Source organism: Monodelphis domestica, chromosome 1, assembly GCF_027887165.1.
Source record: "Monodelphis domestica isolate mMonDom1 chromosome 1, mMonDom1.pri, whole genome shotgun sequence".
NCBI classification, from domain to species: Eukaryota; Metazoa; Chordata; class Mammalia; order Didelphimorphia; family Didelphidae; genus Monodelphis; species Monodelphis domestica.
In genome coordinates this window covers 178,084,598-178,104,874 of record NC_077227.1, presented here as the reverse complement: position 1 = coordinate 178,104,874, position 20,277 = coordinate 178,084,598, and the positions used below count along the sequence as shown (strand labels likewise).

At 48.0% G+C, this 20,277-nt stretch overlaps 2 protein-coding genes and 1 long non-coding RNA gene across 4 annotated transcripts; 1 reads left to right on the top strand and 2 right to left on the bottom strand.

Annotated features, from left to right (window-relative positions):
• Positions 1-723: 723 nt before the first annotated feature.
• LOC103097250 (uncharacterized) lies at positions 724-5,514 on the bottom strand. 2 transcript variants are annotated; one of them, XR_460752.2, is made up of 5 exons: positions 4,759-5,514; positions 3,951-4,241; positions 3,602-3,655; positions 2,181-2,389; positions 724-1,007 (listed from the first exon to the last, which is right to left on the bottom strand). It is a non-coding gene; the product is annotated as an uncharacterized LOC103097250 (long non-coding RNA). The 2 variants fall into 2 exon arrangements; XR_008914857.1 differs by lacking the exon at positions 3,602-3,655 and having other exon boundaries at positions 4,759-5,498.
• Positions 3,614-6,084, top strand: NRL (neural retina leucine zipper). Its single transcript, XM_056810096.1, has 2 exons — positions 3,614-4,176; positions 5,198-6,084. Exons 1-2 carry the CDS (start codon positions 3,796-3,798, stop codon positions 5,585-5,587), a joined length of 771 nt encoding a protein of 256 aa, XP_056666074.1. The 5' UTR covers positions 3,614-3,795; the 3' UTR covers positions 5,588-6,084.
• A 2,340-nt stretch (positions 6,085-8,424) lies between these two features.
• CPNE6 (copine 6) lies at positions 8,425-18,393 on the bottom strand. Its single transcript, XM_056810095.1, has 18 exons — positions 17,890-18,393; positions 16,443-16,495; positions 15,825-15,996; positions 14,755-14,934; positions 14,406-14,480; positions 14,092-14,166; positions 13,789-13,872; positions 13,623-13,712; positions 12,800-12,904; positions 12,413-12,499; positions 12,159-12,218; positions 10,790-10,923; positions 10,629-10,683; positions 10,268-10,319; positions 9,786-9,919; positions 9,357-9,593; positions 8,753-8,925; positions 8,425-8,635 (listed from the first exon to the last, which is right to left on the bottom strand). Exons 3-17 carry the CDS (start codon positions 15,990-15,992, stop codon positions 8,794-8,796), a joined length of 1,668 nt encoding a protein of 555 aa, XP_056666073.1. The 5' UTR covers positions 15,993-15,996; positions 16,443-16,495; positions 17,890-18,393; the 3' UTR covers positions 8,425-8,635; positions 8,753-8,793.
• Between the last annotated feature and the right edge of the window lie 1,884 nt (positions 18,394-20,277).

Genomic DNA, 20,277 nt, shown 5'->3' with positions numbered 1-20,277 from the left:
GCACTTGAATTTGAATGTACCTATATATTCTGAATGATGCCATTAGAGAGTCAGAGATAGAGAGCAGTTAAAGAGAGTGATGGAGACAGGTTCAAAGAAATGGGAGGAATTAAGAAAAGCAAAGTTAGTTATACACACTGTTAGACACAAAGAGAAACTGGGCCCCATGTAGTAGGAACCAAAACTGAGGGTCACCTAATATAGGTGTGCGTAGCCTAGAACCTAGAGACCAAGTGAAGGGACAGAATCCTCCTCTCTCTTCCTCCTCTACCAAAGTACTTCAAAGTACTCATCCCTGCAAACTGCCATTGTCAACATACCTTAGGTTGTAGACTGATGAACCCCAGGCATTGAGTGGAGCCCACACATATGTCTGGGACTAGGTGTGGTAAACTCCATTGGGGAGAGTATGTAGGGGGTCACCTGGTTGCAAAGAGGAAACATTAACCCCTGGTGTTTCACACTTGTAAGGATTCATTTAAACAATGCCTGACAGGTTTAAACAGTTCCCTGACTAATTCCTGGTGCCCCCTTGCCAATCTTTTACTTTGGGATGATAGCCCTAAGAGGTGTTATAGGATTAGTCAAAGAATGTAGGTCACCTCCCTCCCCTTCCTCCAATCCTCTCTGGCCCATGATAGGAAAGGAGGGATGTGGCCATCTGGGAATGAGGAGAGAGGAATGGGTAGGTAGATAGATAAAGAGGAAAGAAGGAAATAGACCTTTTCATTTTCCATCTTTATTGATAGTAGATCTCTAGGTCCCTTAGCTCACTAAAGAGACATCTCTACTTCATTTACCATCTCCTTTTTTCCCCCTCCAAAGTATATATACTTTGTTGTCCTGAGTACTTGTCTGGAGTATTGGGGTGGCAATTTCTTCTCCATCCCTCATAAAGGGTAGTGGTTATTTTTCTGATGTGCTTCAAGATCATCTGCTTCGAGGGCTGACTTTACTGTCCAGCTGTAGATGGACAAATCAATTGGAAAGAAGAAGGGAGAGAATTCCTGAAAAAAAGGAAGCAAAACCAGAGAGCCTGATGATGTTGGGTGGACCAAACTTATTCTACATCAAGACAATGAGGTTAGAAAGGGTGTGTCAGTAAGAGAGGGCAGCAGATTCCAGAAAGCTGGAGAAATTTGTGGGAAAGAGAGAAAGAGAAGAGGAAGGGAGCATATTGACCAGAAGTTTCCACTTTAGGACTTCAAGTAGCCCCCAGGGCCTGTGCAGCTAATAGGGCGATAGTGAGGGGAAGGGGAAGATTCTAGTGCTGGAGAGAGACTTGCTGGCCAGCCATGAGGGACTTAACTGGGGGGGAGCAAAACCCCCTAAAAATCTTCTCTGGATGACAGTTCACTCTTCATCCTCTCAGACTAGGGGTTATGCAAATGATCCTGCTATTATATCATTGGCTAGAAGTAGAAGAGGAGGGGATGACCTCACAAGGCAGACTCTTTAAGAGCACCATCCTGAGTTCTGTGTCCACAGCCCCATCCATGCTGAGGACCAGAATTCCTAATTTCTGTTCAATGGGGCCAATTATCTTTAGGAAAGTGGTACCTGCCTGTCTATAACTTTGACTGCATATTCTTCATCCATTCCCAAAGTAAGTGTTTTCTGGGGTTGACCTAAGCATTGCTCTCTTTCCTTTCTGAACTTTTGTCTCTTTCTATCATTCTTCTCTCCTCTTCTCTCCATCTCTCCCTTTCTTCTCTCTCTCTCATTTCTGGGTCTAATTTCTCAAATCAATTTTACGTCTATCTCAGTGTTTCCCAGAGAAGATTGTTTGAAGGGCTCAAGAAAGTGATCAATGACCCACCTATGGAACAAGGAGAGTGAGGCCCCTACTTTTCTCCTCCCTCTTCCTATCTTTTTTCCAATAATGCAGGGATTTAGTATTGGGTAAAATTGGATTGTGGAAAGGAGCTGCCTGGAGCAGTAAAATGGAGCCTGACTTTATGCATTAGAATCTAGATATGAGGCTCAACTCCATCTGCCCTTTCTGGGGTATGGTGAGAGAGCAGTGGACATTCTAGGAGAGGGTCAGCAGCCAAAGCAAATTCAGCTCAAACGTCACAAAACCATAGCATTTTAGGGCTGGAAAGCTTTTCATTTCTTCTGACCCTCATTTTGCAAATGAGGAAATTCATGTTTTGTTCAAGGTCAGACAATCTAGTTACCTCCAGTCATAGCAGGGCTTGAGTGAAGGAAGGATTAATTTGTCAATCCATACAAGCTAGGCAAGAGATTGGATGAAATGGAAGTGTGGGTGGTTCATACTGGGCCCTGATCCTTTTTGGAACTGTTCCTGAAGTCCTTATTTTCTTCTTGGATAACTTCTTCATTCAGTAGGAATTCTCAACCCACTTAAGAGTTCTTGATTTCTTGACTGTAGGACATAGATAGATACAGTTACCACCCCTATCCTAAAGGTATTCTGTACAACATACCTAAATGCATGTACACATTTTTAAATGACAGCAAATTAAGCTTTATTTGATTTTGAGAATTGATTGAGAACTTCAGAACATCTCTTGGGATAGCTAGAGATGCTGACATGTCACCAACTCAGAATTAGGAATTACTGCCATAGGAAAAAATTGTTTCTCCTTAGAGTTGGTCCTTTAAAAACTTAGAGGCAAGAGCACTGAGCTGGCTATGGCCTGGAGCTAGGGATACCTTGTCCTCTTCTTTTTAGACTGCTGACACACTCCATCAGCACCTGCTCCTTATGGAGACCCTGGGTTACCTGGGAGATTAGGCTGAGAATTATAGACTTTTTCCTTCTACTTTTTTAAAACCTTTACCATCTGTCTTAGTAGCAGTTTTAAAACAGAAGGGCAGCAAGGGCTAGGCAATTAGGGTTAAGTGACTTGCCCAGGGTCATATTAGCTAGTTTGTGTCTGATTTCAGATTTGAATCCAGGTCCTCCCAACTTCAGTCCTGTTACTCTAGCCATATGCTACCTAACTGCCCCCATAGAATTTTTAAAAAAATCCTTACTTTCTCTATTAGAATCACTACTGTGTATTGATTGGTTCCAAGGCAGAAGAGTGATAAGGGCTAGGTAATGGGGATTAAGTGACTTGCCTAGGATCACACAACTAGGAAGTATCAGAGGTCAAATCTGAACCCAGAACCTCTCATCTCTAAGCCTGGGTCTCAATTAACTGAGACACCTAGCTGCCCCACCCCTATAGTCTTAAAAATTTTTTTTATTGATATCTCCTGTTTCTTACATTATTATAGTTATTCCAAGTATCCTTCCCTCTTCCTCTCCTTCCCCCCAGAGAGCTATCTCCTATAACAAATAGTATTTTTTAGAGGAAGAAAAAAACCCCAAACAACACAGTACAACTGATCCATATGCTGAAAAGGTCTGAAAACATATGCAAGATATAACACCAATAAACCTCCCATCTTCATGTAGGGGTGAGTTAGGAGTCCTCTCATCTATTCATTCTAGTCTTGCTTGATTTTATGATTTTGTTCTATTTATTTTTCTTTTCTGGAGTGTAGTTGTTCTTTACTTTTACATTGTAAAATCACAGGTTTTTTAAACTAGAAAGAAATCTTAGGGACTATATAGACCCACACTCACCTGAAACTAAGGCTCAGAAAAGTTGAGTGGCTTGCCAAACTTGTTATGACTTTTCTAGGACAAAAATCAAGCCCCTTAGTCCTCTTTCCTCAATGATACCCCTCAGGGCAGGCTCTTTTTGGGCCTCCTCCTCCACTGGCCTCACCTCAACTCCTTCTCTCTTCTAGGTGGATCCTTGTCACCTAACCCCAGCAATGGCGCTGCCCCCCAGTCCCCTGGCTATGGAGTATGTCAATGACTTTGATCTGATGAAGTTTGAGGTAAAAAGAGAGCCCCCTGAGGGCCGATCTGGGCCCTCCACAGCCTCGATGGGCTCCACACCCTACAGCTCAGTGCCCCCCTCACCCACCTTCAGTGATCCGGGTGTAGTAGGGGCCACTGAAGGGGTTCGGCAGGGTCTGGAAGAGCTGTACTGGCTGGCTGCTCTGCAGCAGCAGCTGGGGGCTGGAGAGGGGCTGGGGTTGAGTCCTGATGAGGCTGTGGAGTTCCTGCAGGTCCAGGGACCAGCCCCTCCTGAGGGTCCTCTCTCCCACTACCCAGGAAGTGCAGAAGAGATGGGTGGCCCGAACCCCCAGGTGAGAGGGTATATGGGATGTTGGGGTCCCGGTGGGCGGTCAGTGCTGAGAGAAGGAAAAGGAGGCTAGGGAGGAGAAAGAGTGGAAATCGAATAAAGAGGGTGAAAAAGATTGGGACAAGACAACGGGAGTTGTTGCACAGGAGAGAAACGCGTCAAGGGAGAAAGAGCAGCTAGATTTTTTTTTTTTAAAGTAGCCTTCAGTCTCTCTTAAAGTTTCTCGAAAGGGAGAGAAATGAATAGTTGGTTTAGGGGAAAAGATAGAGATGGAGCGGTCTGAGAGAGCAGAAATGGGAAGGAGCACGGGGAGGAGTACAGCGTCAAGGAAGAAAAGATACCCTGGAAGGGAGGAAGGACGGAGATGGCAAAAAGACGGAGGTTTACTGGCTGGTGGACGCGCCACGAGGTTGACCTAAGACTTTAATTCCCTCCCCCTGCCCACTCCCTCTGGAAGGATTGGGACTCATCCTATTAATTATAGACACAATGGGGGTGTCAAGGGGATTAAGGTGTAATCTAAATCCTTCAGGGGTCACAGGAAGGCAGCCTCATTCCCCGTTCTGCGCGGAGGATCTCAACTGACCTGATCTTTCTTCCACATTTCCGTAGGATTATGACCCTAACGACTGATGGGGAGTGGGAGAGTGGGAGGTGTAGCGATGGGTGTTTTCTGGGTGGCTAAGGGCAAGAGATATGGGAAGGACTTCGAGTTCTCGAGGGCACTAGCCAGCCAAGTAGGATTGTGGAGAGAAAGAGGGGCTGTGGGAAGAATGAGTAGGGTGCTGCAAGGGAAAAGTAGCTGGATGGGGCTTGGGAGAAGGCTTGCAAGAAGGACTGGGGCTGAATGAGGGGACAGTTTCTGCCATTGTGAATGGGGAGGGATCCAAGATTCGCCCAGTAAACAGGGGCTGCGATGGATTGATGGCTGCTGCCAGGAGGGTTCCGGAGCGGTTTACGATGGTGGAGTTGGGGTATAAAAGGACTTGTCCTTGGAGTCTTAATCCTCCCCGTCCCCTCTCCAGCTCCCGGTACTGGCTGAGCGGTTTTCCGATGCTGCGCTGGTGTCCATGTCCGTGCGTGAGCTGAACCGGCAGCTGCGGGGTTGCGGGAGAGACGAGGCTCTGCGGCTCAAGCAGAGACGTCGCACCTTGAAGAACCGCGGCTACGCCCAAGCCTGCCGCTCCAAGCGGCTGCAGCAGCGGCGGGGCCTGGAGGCAGAGAGGGCCCGTCTGGCCGCCCAGCTGGACGCGTTGCGGGGCGAGTTGGCGCGCCTGGCTCGGGAGCGTGACCTCTACAAAGCCCGCTGTGACAAGATGTCAGCCGGCGCCCCTGGCCCCCGCCCTAGCCTTGGCCTTGTCCCTGACCCCGTCCGGTCCCCGCGCCCAGGGGACCACGGTCATTTCTTCCTCTGAACCCCATCTCTTTGGGGCCTGCACACCGGAGGAGCCCACGGGGCATTATCGCTTCAACGATGGGTATCTCTCCCTGGCCTGACGTGTGCCCCTTGGTGCATCACTTAAGAGGGAGCTTTATTCGTTTTTGTTTGACCCTGAAATATACCTTTAAAGGTCTTCCACTTAGGATTCCTGATCTCTCCCACAAGAGAAGTGAGGGAACTCTCTCGACCCATTCCTTGGGAGTCAGCGTCCCCCAGCTTTTCTCCCCCTTCTGTCCTCAGGCCCCAGGTTCCAGGGCATGTATATAGAAACCCTCTAGAGCTCAGAATCCTTATGCCGGGACCACGAACAACATTGACAGACTTCCTGCAGAGGAGCATAGGATTTCTATGCACCAGGGGTATATGTAGCATGTAACATAGAGGGTATGCCCTTCCATTTCCTCCACCTCATTTATCTTGGCTTCCATTTTGCTGCTGATTTATGGCATTTTGAGGTCTTGAGGAATAAACTGTTGGCCAAATCTGAGGATCCTAGTTTGAGTGATTTCTCTCCTGGGAACCTCCCCTCCCCAAGCAAAGTTCAACAGGAATCCATATCCAAGATGTTCCCCTCCTCACCCCTTGAAACTGGCAACCTCAGCCAGCCCAGGAGATCAAGAGGGTTAGGGTTAGACAAGCTCTGTAGCTCAAAAGATGACCAAGAGGAATTTACAGAGGGAAGCTCCCTACCTCCAGCATCCTGACTCAGAACCCAGAAAGTATGTTGGGCAGATCTGGCCTCCAAACATACTGAATAAGGGAGGTCTTTCATTAGGGAGGAGCCCTGGACATTTTGAGGGTGTTCCTTCCAGAATTCCTCTTTTAGAGCTCTATCTTCTATCATGTGACTATCTGGGACATCCTCAGATACCCTTGCCTTTTTTTTTTTAAGGTGAGACTCCTCCAGGGGTGGGGAGGGAGAAGGAAGTAAATTTAAAATGAAAGGTGGGTATTTTAATACCATTGATCAAAAACCATTGAAATGAAACACATTTCTATTCTTTGCACCTGCATTGAGTCTGTCTTCTGTCTATCTATGTTGGAGAATGACGCATGTAAGATGTGTGTTATTTGTGCTGAGGAGCTATTGAGATTGCTAGGGTGATTCCATCCCCTAGGTCCATGTGGGAGCACTCAGTTATAGATTAGGGACAACCATTGTCTGTGAACAAGGAGAAACACGTGGTCCAAAGTGACCTCAGGTGTGATGATGATCTGAATCTCAGTCTAAGCATCCCTGGGTTGGGGTAGGCTTTTATATTTGTCTTTACTCTGGGAAGGTTTTTTAAAAAGTGCCCCTCAAAGCCTGGATCACTACTCTATAAACCAGAAAATATGAGGAATATGAGAGGACAGAATGGATCAGTGCATACCCCAGAGAGCTAGTTACCTCACCAGTGTTTGCTTTGGGGACAGAACAGGGAGAGGCAAGGAGAGGCTCACATATGTCTCTTTTCCTCTCTTCCCCCTCTTCATCTGTCCCTCTCTCTATCCCTGTGCTTTCCTTCCTTGTATCCCTTTCTCTCTTTGTTTCTCTCCCCTTGTATTTCTCTGCCGATGTATTTTTCTCCATCTCTATCTCTGTGTTTTTCTCTTGCTTGTTCATCTTTTTTGCTTTCCCCCTACTTTCCTGGCCGTATCTGTTGCTCTCCATCCTTTCCAGCTAATGTATATGAATAGGGACTTATTACCTCCTTTGCTGGTTCCACCTTCATGGTCTGGAGAATGTAGACAGCTACTGAGGGGCACAGAATCCTTCACCACAATGGTAGCATTCCTCTGTTCTCTGTGACAGACACCCTCCCTGTGTCTCAATCATGGGCTTTTCTTCTTACTGCTTTTTTGTTTTGTCACACTGACTTGGAGGCATATGATGTAGACTGAGAACAGGATCCAGGGCTACTCTTAATCCACTCCCTCTTAACATTGCCTGATGAATCACATGAGACACACACCTATAACTGGACAATGGCGTCTATGATTTTTTTCCATGAAGATCTATCTATCTATCTATCTATCTATCTATCTATCTATCTAATCTATCTCACAATTCTTGTTTCTAATGCACTTCCTGGAAGGACAGACAGAATGACTTTTCAAACTTACACAGACAAAGGCACATACCCCTACCTAAAGACCCAAAATGTAATGATATGGAGATATACACATGTAAGTTTGGACACAGTATAGGAACTAGGCTATGGGACACAGCTATTCTCAGACCTTGGATACCAAATCACTGCTCTTGATTCTAAGAAACTCTAGATCTCGATGTTCTTCTGTAAGCTTTCCCTATAGACCCCATCTCCTTTCTCTCCCTCCACTAGTCTGTTTCACAGCTGTGTGGGGGCTGGGGGCTTAGTCCCTGGGGAAGCACAGCTGGGTTTCCCCCCAGAGACAGCTCAGTGAGGGGATCAGCCAACCCCTCTGACAGCCTCTCATTACTCTCTCTATCTCATAAAGTTAACCTCCATAGTTAATACTCCTCCTCTCCAACTGCCCCACCCCCATCCCATGACCCCCTGGGAATAGGAGGCAAGATCAGAATGAGGGGCAGGAATTTTTCTGTATACCACAGGTGCAGGGTTAGAATAAGAATTGGAAAAGAATCAATTTAGGGGATTAGAGGTTGAGGGAGACCCTGAATAGAGCCTATAAGGGAACAAGGGTATTTGGGTTCCTTTCTGTTCCTGAGGGGTTGGTTTTGCTTTTTTCTTGCAAATTGCTTCCCTCTTATCCTTGCTTGACCACCCGTTCTCCAATATTTTCTCCTCCAGATTCTAGAGGACAAAGTAATGAGAAAAGGCAGAATGACTAGTAATGGGTCACTTTATTAACAGAGACTTGGGAACTTGGGGGACACTCATAAAAGGACTGAGAAGCAATGAAATGGAGACCTGGAGGGCCTGAATGGAAGTGGGATGCAGGATCCCCACATCTCACTTGCAGGTCTTCCTGGGGCACAGTAGATCCAAAAGGTAGAGGCACTGGTCACTCTAGTCACAGGGGACAGAACAGGCACCTGGCAGGAGATAGGGGCAATTGTAAATCTCTTCCATGTACCTGACCTCCCACTCAAGGTCTGATCACTTTGCCCCATTCCCAAGTTACCCCTTTCAATACTATGTTTGTGACTCACTGAGAGGTTGAAGGGGGTATCCAGAGTCTCTGGCCTCAGGGTCATGGACTTGGGGTGGTTGCTGGGGTGCAGGATCTTGGTGCTCCAGGAGCAATGCCTTGACTGGCATAGTATTCAACCACCTGCTTGGGTACCTCAGCTAGGACACATTTAGCTAGAGCTGATGGTGGTGCCTGAGGAGGTGGGGTCAAAGGGAGAGAGAAGCAAAGTGTGGGAAGCTAGTTAGTAGATTTAGAGAAAGAAAGAGGGGGAGGTTGGATGATCTATGCCTAATAAGTCATAAATAAATGTTGAATCTAAAGATGGAAAAAGGATCTGAGATAGCAAAAGGGGTTAGGGTGATACCACACAGAACTCTAGTGAGCATTAAAAGTCATCCTAGAGGAATGAGCTAACTCAAGAGAATTCATGTGTGTTGGAGAGGGGAAGACAGTGTAATCTAGGGGGTTAGAATTGGAATGAAGGGAAGGAGGAGATGGGTCAGTAAATTTAAGAGGCATTTGGATTGGGATGATAGAACTGGGTCTAAGTTTTTTTTTAGGGGAGGAGCTATTGTGGGGAAGGTAGAATTCAGGGAGGGCAAGGGATAAGATGATTTTCTTACATCTTTGAAGTCACGAAAGGGCACAAACTGAACAATGTCCCGGGCAGCAGGGACCCCACGAGGGCATCGGAGAGTACCATCATCGCCATCCAGCATTCGCATGTCAGAAAAATCAGCATTCCCCACACCCACAATGATAATGGACATGGGTAGACGAGAAGCCCTGACAATGGCTGTCCTGGTCTCTGCCATGTCAGTGACCACTCCATCTGTCAGCACTAGCAGCACTGAATATTTCTTAGTGGAAAAGGAGAGAGATATATTCAGAATTATCTTCCTTCTCTACCTTAGCCCCAAATGTTTCTCAGTTCCATAACCTGAAGGGATCTATGCCCTATACTTCCCCAGCCTTCCCTCAAGAGTAGAAAGGAATTGATTCTCTTAACTATTACTCCCTCCCCAATTATTCCTCCCCCTCATCCTCCTCACCGTAGCCTTTCCGCTGCTTTGTTCCTTTTGGGCTGGACCAGCTACACGGTTAATGATGGGAGCCACATTGGTAGGGCCATACAGCTGGATTTGGGGTAGACATCGACGGTAGGAATCAATGACCCCAGAGATCTCTGTGGGTCATATGGGCAGGGTAGAGAGAAAGGAAAGAGATAGAGTAGAGAAATAAGAAGGGATTTTGGAGTGAAATGGTTTGAGAGGTTGTGTTAGTCAGAACTCAGGTGGTGGTGGTGGGGAGTGTTTTTCCAGATAGCCAGATAAAATAGAGTTTCCCTTGTCTCAGGATGGAGCTCCAACATATGGACTGATATTCTTCCATATGGTAAGATAGGTTGGTAGTGGGGGAAATTTGGGGCCACTCAGATGTGTAAACTGAGTGTAGTACAGTATGTGTGAATGTATATATATGTGGGTACAGGAATGTGTTGGGGGTACTCAAGGACAAAGCAATTCTTTCTTACCTTCACACTCAGCATTTTCAGGATCAAAGTTGATGGCAAAGTCATGGGACACCTGTGGAGGACATGGTGGCCCATGAGGGTGATGACAATAATAGTAATAGTAATCCCTACTTCCATGGCAGTTTAAGTTGTACACAACATTTTCTTCAGAGTAACCCCAAGTGAATTAGGTGAAAAAGTCTCATTATCCTCACTTTGAAGATTCAGATACCAGGGCTCAGAGAGATTAATTGCTTGGGGTCACCTGGCTGAAGTTGGAATTTTAATCCCTATCTCCTAACTCTTAAGTACAATGTCATTTCCAACACACCATGATCCCCTTTTGTTCCTCCCCACACGGCTTTTCTTGCCAGGTACTGACCTCAAAATTTGGGGGGATCCTGGCCCCAAAACCAAATGCTGGGAACCGTTTGTCACTGAGAGATGAGAAAGAAGTAACAAATGGAGAGGAAGTTCTGTCATCAAAGACTGAACACTTCCCCCCCCCCCCCATGCCTTGCCCATCCCCTGTCCCTCTCATACCTGTCATAGTCCTGGCAGATACCCCCAACTGCCCGGAGGGCTTGAAGGTAGTGGTTGGGCTGTCTAGGGCTAAGGCAATGTAAAGATTGGCTGCTCCTTGGGTCCCCATTGGAGGCTGTGAAATCAATAGCCACCTGGGGGGTGTCAACAAAGGAATAAATGTTCTCTTAACATTTACTCAATAAACAAGTATTTATTGAACACCTACTATGTGCCTAGGGCAGTTCTAGATCCAGGAGAGGGATATAGAAATGTAAAACATTCTTGACCTCAGGGGCCTTATTGTCTAGTTGATTGAGAAGATGATCATGGAATTTCAGAGGTCCACAACAGAAATGCCTAAGGTGAGGGGTACATAGGATTAGGGGTCAATTACAGCTGGCCTCACCTTAGTGTTTGTGGGCTAAGATTTCAGGGGACACAGAAAAACCTTCCTGAATGAAAACTATCCCCATTTACCCCCTAGCTCAGTAATTCCTGATGGGACTGGACCTGTGATTTCATTGATAGAGGGAACTCCCAGAAGAGGAAATTCCCTCAACTAATTCAGGACAGCATCTTCTCTGCTAATTGGTATCTTAGAGAGCTGCTCTGAGTACAGAAATCTCTGAGTTTATCTAGCTTGTTTTTTTTTTAACCTTTACTTTCCATCTTAGAATAAGTACTAAGTATTGGTTCTAAGGCAGAAGAGCAGTCAGAGCCAGGCAATTGGAATTAAGTGACTTAGTCAGTTAGGAAGTGTCTGAGGTCAAATTTGAACCCAGTACCTCCCATCTCTAGACCTGGCTCTCTATCCTTTAAGCCACCTAGCTGCCCCAATATTGCTTATTCTTGAAGATGTCTTGAAAAGGGGAATTCCAGATTTCTGTAAGCAACCCATTCCACTTTGGGACAACTTTACTTGTTAGGAGATTTCCCTTCTTCCCAAAGGGAATCTGCTTTGAAATTTTCACCTCATCCAACTTTTTTTTTTTACTCTATCCCAGTAGCCAGTCTTCTTAAATTTAGAAGCTTCAGAGTTGGAAGTGAATCCAGAAGTTATCTAGTTTAATCCCTACCCTACAAGTATTCCAGGGCAGGAGTATGCAGAGGACAGGAGCCCCTCTCCCTGGAGCCTTTCTCCAACTGGTACTCTTACAGGGATTTTATGTCTCTTTGTATATGGGTCATCACTCTTCTTGATTTACACCAATTCTGATTCTCCCTCCTTAGTATCCCCAACTCCCTGCATGTTGGCCAGGATTGAACTCTAGCCATGCTCAGCCCTTGTTACCCTTCCCCAGAACCCTGGAACAGTTGATCCTATTCAGTGTTCCCTTACTTTATTCTCCTGAGATTCCCAAGTCCACCTAGTGAGGGGTCCCCTTACCGTGAAGCTGATCTGGCAGCCACCCATGATGTAGTCCAGGAAAGTGTGCACCTTCTCCACCTGATAGGGGCAGAGTTGGAGAGAACACCCTGTTAGGGAGGGTTGACTCAGGGTCACATAGAGCAAGGAGAGAAGAACCTGAGGAAGAAGCTATGTTTGAGGAGAAAAGAGTATGGATCATGGCAGAGAGAGATACTGGGCTCAGGGGAAGAGGCAGGATTGGAGTGCAGCTGGGGCTGAGGTGCAGGGCTTACCGTGCACTGAGTCAGAGTCACTGTCCCAGAGTTCTTGTAATTCTTCTTCTTGTCCCGATACTTGGGGTTGATACAGTCCCACTGCATCTAGGGCCCGCAAATGTCCCCAACTCAGTGTTACATCCCCATAGAGTTACCAGCCTCCCTCCAGGAGAGCCTTTTAGGGTGAGATGTTCCCTATCTTTAACCCAGACCCCAGGATGAAACTCTTGGTGATGTCCCATCCTGCCCTTCCAAACCCTCCACTATTCATGCCTAGTGACTCCTTTCAGCTCTCTGTATCAGTCATAGAGTCTGTTCTCAAGAAAGGTAAACATGAGGACCTTAGGGAGGTCTGTGAGGGGATCTCTAGGAAGGGTGGTTGGGAAATAGATCTTGGCACATCACCTCCTGCCCTGTCCCGGTGGTACCCTCCTGCATCTCGTTGAAGGTGCTAGTGAACTCTCCAATAAAGTCATGCTTCCCATTTGAATCATAGTCGTAGATCATAAACTGGTGAAAGAGGGGTACACAGGATTAGAGGCCAGATAGGGCTGGCCTCACCTTAGTGTTTGTGTGCTAAGATTTCTGGGACACAGAAAAACCTTCCTGAATGAAAACTATCCCCATCCATCTCCCAGCTCAGTAACTCCTGATGGGACTGGACCTGTGATTTCATTAACAGAGAGAACTCCCAGGAAGGGAATTCCCTCTACTGATTCAGGACAGCATCAACCCTGCTAATTATTGCTTTGGGCTTGCCCAATATCAAAGAGCCAGTGTTTGTCCGAGACAGGACTTGATCCTAGAATCATCCAGGTTCAGAGGCTAGTGCTCTATTTCCTGTTTCAGCTTGCCTGAAATTCTACCAAAAGAGCTTCACTCCTTTGAGTAAATGCAAACACCTCCCTCCGTGAAATGCAACTGCCTTAAACTGTGATAGCAGACATTCCCATTTTATCACTGACATGTTAGTTAGTCAATAAGCTTTTTCTAGAGAACTTTGATCACAGGAAAGAAGAGAGACCATGAAGACACTCAACGTTGGCTACCGAAGGGTAAGAAAAAGTGCAGATAGGGAAGAGATGTTATCTAAAGGCGCACTTCACCTAATTCACTATTTTGCCTGTGAAAAAGTCCTCTCAGTAGCCGTGTGTGTGTGTGTGTGTGTGTGTGTGTGTGTGTGTGTGTGTACACCATCAGTGATGGGGATGGAGGAAGTTGGCCTTACTTTGAGAGGTCGGTGAATATCACAGCTGCATAGAGAGTGGAGGGACAGGCGGAAGGGTTCCCAGCTTGGACTCAGGTTATTCTTCACCACCTGTGGGATCCAGGCCAGGGAAGTCAGGGTCAAGCTCTCTCTTTTCCCTCCCACCCTTCCCTGTCCTCTCCATCACCTCAGTCCTCCAGACCAGTTGATCACTCTGATCCCCGTTGGTTTTGTAGATCTCCATGAAGGGGTCCGACTTGCTGAACAGATCCTAGGGGAGCAGGGAAACAAGCTGACCTGCAGAACCCCCCGTAGGAACCAGTGTGAGGGTTGGCAGGAGATAAGGGACAAAAATAAAACAGAGCTTGAAGGCAGAGTGGGACTCTTGCCTATGTCTGTGCAAGAAGGGATAGGGGCTGGGAGTCAGGATCCCAGGGTCTGTCTGGGCAGAGAAGTGTCTGGTGGGGCTGGGGGTATTGGGAGTTCTGACCTTGTTGTCCAGCTTCTGGGCTCGGAAGGTGAGCTGCACGTAGTCATTGGTGCCAGATACCTCTTCTGCCACGATCTGGGCGTATGAAGGAAAAGGCATCCAGGACATTTCAGCTCTTATAACGGGCCCCTTGACCACCCACTCCCCACCATAGTCTCTTCTTCCTTTCCTATTTGGGATATGTTTTTGCCAAGTTGGGGATGGTTGGGCAAGACGACTGTCCTTTGCTCTGCTCTGCTCTAGGCAGGGTACTAGAGTTTCGGGTCTTGGTTGGTTTGGGGGGGCACTTCATAAGGTTGGGGGCTGATGCCTACCGTGATGGTAGATTTGCCAGCATTCTTTCCATTCTTTAGCAGTAGTGGCTTGGTGACCTTGGTCTGAGATACAATCTAGGAAGAGAAGCAAGGACCTCACCTGTAACCTGCTCCCCCTGGGTCTCCCCCACTCAGGCAGTAAGGGAGTGGGGAGGAGAGAAATCCCAGGGAGAATGGAAGTGAGGAAGATGGGAAGGAGGGCACAGGTGTGGGGGGGGGAGATAACATGAATAAGAATGTGGTTGGGAACATAGTGAGGATCAGAGTATCTGGGGTTGGGCTAGGATTGGAGAATGGTGGGGGGTCTGGGGAATGATAATGGCTGATGCTTGGTGGTGATGGATCTGACCTGGCCCAGGGTGCACTCAGCAGAGCCAAGGAAGGTGTCATTTGTAGGGCTGGTGGCACCATCTTCAGCATCAAAGACATGGAATTGCAGTGGTTGCTTTTCCTCAAAGAAATATTCCAGGGCCAGCACTCGGGAGAAGACTGGGCTGGAGCAAGACCTTATTACTTCTGTGTGTTCCATCTGGGGGCAAGAAGAAATGAAAGGGAGGCACTGGGGAAAAGGACATAGCTCTCTGGCAAATGAACTCCACCCTTGGGGTTACCTCAGCAGAATGCATCCTCCTATTGAAGACCCTGTCCTATTCCTTGTGCTCGATCCCATTCCTAAAGGTTTTTCTTCTTTCAGGTCTCTTCTCTGCCTCTAGGCTGGATACGAAAGTTCAAGGACCATATGGATCCCACTATTTCCCTGCTCTACTTCTAGAAAGGTCATTTTGGCTTATTATATATCTTCTCGAGTTTATCACACACCTTCCCTACTTTTCATCTGTGCACCTAGCCCTCTGAACCTCCCAGGTTATGTTACTCCCCTGCAAAGTTATCACAAAACTCCTAGGGTTAAAACACACAGCTTCTAAGGGGAAAAGGATGGATTAGATTAAAACCCTTTAAAAAAACCACAGAATCCTCTGAGGTTGTCATATCATCTCAGGCTTCTGGGACATCCTATATAATACAGATTTTTAAAAGTCATTTGGGATTATTATAAATCTTTCTGGGCGATTACTAACTTCTCCCACCCCCATCTTCTCTGGGGCACTCAGTTCTCGCCTTATCATACATTCTTTAGAGTAATCACAAAGCTTTCTAGTGTTAGGGTTCTAAAGAAAACCACCTGGGTTTCTCACATAGCTCTTTGGGGTTATGTCATAGATATGTCATTTCTAAAAAAAATCCTATGAGTTTATTGAGGCAATCTTGTCCACTCCCCAATTCCCTTCTGGGGTTTTTCATGGGCCTCCATGGTTATCAGTTTCCTTGGTTATTATATACTTCTCTGAAATGATGACCACCCCAGCCAGTCCCACTGGCCATGTGAGACTAGTAGGGGCAAGGGTGATGAGCTCTTACCTCTGCCCACTGTTCATCAGAGTAGAGCTTGAGCAAGACACAGGGGTGGGGCTTGCTGAGGGTGTCTCGGTCCAGAAGCCCATGGCAGGACACTCGAAGTTCCACTCGGGAAGCCCCTAGGGTCATGGCTGGGGGCTCGGGCACCCATTCAAGCTCAGATTCCGACATGATCCTATGGGGAGCATGAGCCAGGGAAGTGGACAGGGGATCACAGAGACATCTGAATGTTGGCTCTCAGGTGCTGGACTGGATGGTCCCCATTTTCCAATGAGCTCTCATCCCCTCAAAAAAGGTCTTGAACATTGCTATCTATTCCTCACATGGCCTGGCATATAAAACCCTTTCTTGCTCGTAGGGTATATCGCCATCTCTCCTCTCTCCATGCCCCCCATGCATGAAACTGCAGAGGGGATACTCACATCCTCAGGGGAATGGAATCTAGAGATCCCAGCTCGGAGCCGGGACTGTCCCTCCCTCTTCTGGTCTTGGAGGAGAGAGAACATCTCTGCAGAATTCTCAAGCCCTACCTCCCACTGCCCCTCATCACCCCTTCCTGAGTTTCAGGGAAACACGGGGAACCCCTCTGCCTCTCATCCCTCCTGCTCCCCAAATCCTTACTCAGTTAGGTCAAGTCCCAGAGCCTCTCTTGAAACCAGGGTGCTGATAAGAACCTAGAGAGAGAGGAAAGAAGGGAAACTGAGGAACAGACAGGACTCCCTTGTTCCCAGTTACCTCTAAGAGCAGAGGCATCTATGTTTGTCTTCCTCTGGGTCTGGGTGTCCCTTGTTAGGGGGAAGGGAGTCCTGGCAGCTGTGGTGGATAGTGGGGTCATCGATTTCTCCTTTTTGCTGCCTCAGCACCTTCTGATCATTTCCCGACTCTGAGCCAGAGGCTGCACTCAGCCTTGGCAGGAGTGAGCTGGGGTGGGGTGTTCTGGGCCAGAGGCAGTGAATGGGCTACTGACGCTTGTGGAGAGCTGAGAGTTGGGGAAGAAAAAGGGCAGGGTCCTCAGGGGAGCTAGGGTCAGATGGCTGGGAAAAGAACAAGGCTGAGCTCTGAGGTTTGATCTGGGGATCTTCCCCTTCTTTTGTGCCCCTGAACCCTATATCAGCTCACAAGGGTCCTTCGGGGGGACTGGGGAGTAGTGAATTGGGAAAGTTGGGGTCCCAATCTCCCCCCGCCCCATACATACACACATTGAAAAAGCTCTCTCTTTGTCCCTGGCAGGAGCTTCTACTATGACAAACTCTCTCTCCCCAACCCCCCCACCCCAAGATGTTCTCACACTTCCCAGCAGCCTTGGCACTGTCTCTTAGCGACAAGGTTTTGGGGGAGCCATGGTTCCCCTCCTCCCTGCCCACTAGGCTCTGACTAGTTAGGCTCTGCTATCCAGCACTGATACTCAGTCTCGGACTCCGGCTCTCTCCCACCTCCCCACTTCTGGTGCCAAACCTTTGGGTGGCAGTGGGTAGGTGTATGCCAGGGCCTGAGGAGGGGGTGGGGTGGGGGACCGAGGAAGTGCATGATTTTTGTGTCTGTTTGTGCCTCCGGGCAATGATGCCTGTGACACCCCCACTCCTTTGTGCCTCTCTACTAGAGTATCAGAAAGTGAGTGTGTCTGAGCATATTTTCTTGTGGGTGCACATGGCTTGGTGACTCCAGGGCTATCTGCCCTTTGGACTGTCTATGTCTATCTTCTGTAAGGCATAAAAGGCTGGGAGCCCCTCTTCCCTATCCCCCCACTTTCCAGTCGTGCGCCCATCTCCCTGATTGTGTTTCCCTCCCTGGGTGTGTGTGTGTGTGTGTGAGTGTCTGGGTGTGTTGTTGGGCTCCAGCACAGGGTGGCCTGAACCTCCCCACCATCTCTGGGGTCTTCTGCTCCCCAGGCTGTGGTTTCTTCTCTCTGAGGGGTCCCCAGACCTAACCCTCCAGGTAGGGGGTGTGGGGTGGGAGGAGGAATGGAGCAGGATGAAATCAGGGATGGGCAACCTTCCTTTTGAGGGTTGGGAGGTATTGCCATGGAGACTGGATCAGGACAGGGGGGCCCTGTGCGGGTGGTGCTCACCTGTGGGGGTCTTGGATAATGGGGGGCCTCCCTCGCTCTCGCTTGCCTTGCCGTTCAGCAGCTCGGCCAGCTCCCTCGCCGCTCCAGCCGCTGGCGCCGGCTGAAGCTCCAGCTCAGTCTCTGCTGCTATTTATGGGGCCTGGATGGGGAGGGGTGGGGGGGGGCCGGCAGCACAGGCTCCCCCCCCACAGACAGGGAGGGGAGGGGCAGGGCCTCCGCCCAGGGAGCTGCAGTGCTTGGGGAGGAGGGTGGGCTGGGGTTGATGAGAGCCCAGGACTCCCATGGGTACATGGACACACACACACACACACACTCACACAATCACAGCTAGACATCCCATCACAGTGACATTTGCAGGCACACACAGGGACAAACACATAAAACGAGACAGAAATCAGCACAGCGGCGCTCAAGCTTACACATATTCTGACACACACGGTCACCCTCGCTTAAACACGATGGAACAGATGACAGTTCAACCCTGTGGGGCAGGCGCACGGAGGCAGGGATGGACAGACAGACGAGCGCAGGCAAGGCCCACAGAGAGAGTGCCACCCCTAGAATCCCCCGGGCACCCGTGGGACCCTCCAAGCAATAAATAAGAGAGGCTCCGGACAGCCCATTCAGGAAGAAGAACTGCCATTTGGAGACCATTTTAAGATTTGCAGAGTGCTTTCCTTATTTTGTTCCAGGGGCCAACGTGTGACTTTGATCGATTACATGCCCTCCCTCAGATGACACACCAATTCAATTTTATAGATGAGTGACGGCCCCCCGGTCACTTTTGTACAGGGTACATCTGTTGATACAGTCACTCTAGGACCCATAGTGATGCCAGCTGGAGACATGGAAAACCAAGGGCCAGGCTCACAAAATGGGAAGGAACGCTGGAGGACCCACGGACCCATCTGATAAATTCCCTTCCTTCTCTTTCTGACTCCCATCACATAGACCTTACATACAGAGAAGTAAATTTCAGGGATGGGGAAGGCTTCGGGCCTGGGAGGTCCCATAACCACCACCATCTATCAAAGAGTTTGAGGAAACATCTATGGGCTATAAAACTCCAGGGAACATAGATCCCTAATCAATGGAGGCACTCATTACACACCATCAGGGGCATAGAAAGCCTCTGGGGGCAGTAGGTGGCACGGTGGATGGAGTCAGGAGGAGCTGGGTTCAAATATGAACTTAGACACTTCTTAGCTGTGTGGCACAGGGAAGTCAACTTAATCCCATTTGCTTAGCCCTTGCCCTTCTGTCTTAGAATTATTTTAAAAGAGAAAGGAAGAAGGAAGGAAAGAAAAAGAGAAAGAGAGAAAGAAAAAGAGAGAGAAGAAAAAGAAAGAAAAAAGGAAGAAAAAGACAGGAAGGAAGGAAAAGTCTTTGATACATGCAGAAATGGAACTTAAGTTTGTGATTGATTGATAAAGGGACAAGCCTCTGCAGGATAAGCCCCCAAATTTTCAATAACAGCACAGTGCCTGGCACATAGTAATTATTTAATGAGTGATTTTCTTTCATTCAGTGACACAGCCTAGCATAGTGTAATGTGGTAAATGGCCTGTTCTGGAGCCATTTAGAAGCAGAAGAGAATAGGTTCAGAGCCCAAAGGAGCTTTAAAGGTTATCTAGTCTAACCTATCATTTAACCAAAATGGAATCTGATATGTACACAGTCAGAACTTATGCCCCAAATTACTGAATCTTCTATAGCATAGTGGGAAAGAGCTTTGGTTTGGGAAAGAGCCTTTGTTACCTATAAGACATTGGGCAAGTCATTTAAATTTCTCTAAGCCTGTTTCCTCACCTATAAAACAAGGGGTTTGGATGATTAGAGGTCAGCAGACAATGACACTGGCCAAATCTTTCTCCTTCCCAGAACTTTATTTAAAAAAGTAAAAACCATTCTTGCTCTAGTGCAGTACAAAAAACAGGTGGTGGCATGGGTTTGGGGCCGTAGTTTGCCAATTCCTGGACTAGAATGCTCTAAAGGTCCCATATTGCTCCAAATATAGAACCCTCTGCTGCTGAAGGTGTAGAGGGGCCCAGGATAGGCCAGCTTTCAACATGGCAGCCAATGGGCCACACACACAAGGTCATGAAAACACAACTTCCTCTCACTCAGTACATCTCCAGGCATGGCCATGCCCTACATCCTTCCCCCACTCGGATGCCACAACTGTGTACCCAAGACCACACATTAGGCACAGCTTCTGCCCGTCTATCTTCCTTTGTCTGTCCCACACCCTGTGGGTCTGGCTGTCGTTGAGCAGTCCTGCTCCCTCTGTTCCTGTCAAACCCCCATTTGGGGAGGGCACAGATGGTGCATGATTCCTGCCCCTATTGGCTAGGGTACCAGGTAATGGTGTTGAATCCTTCCCATTTT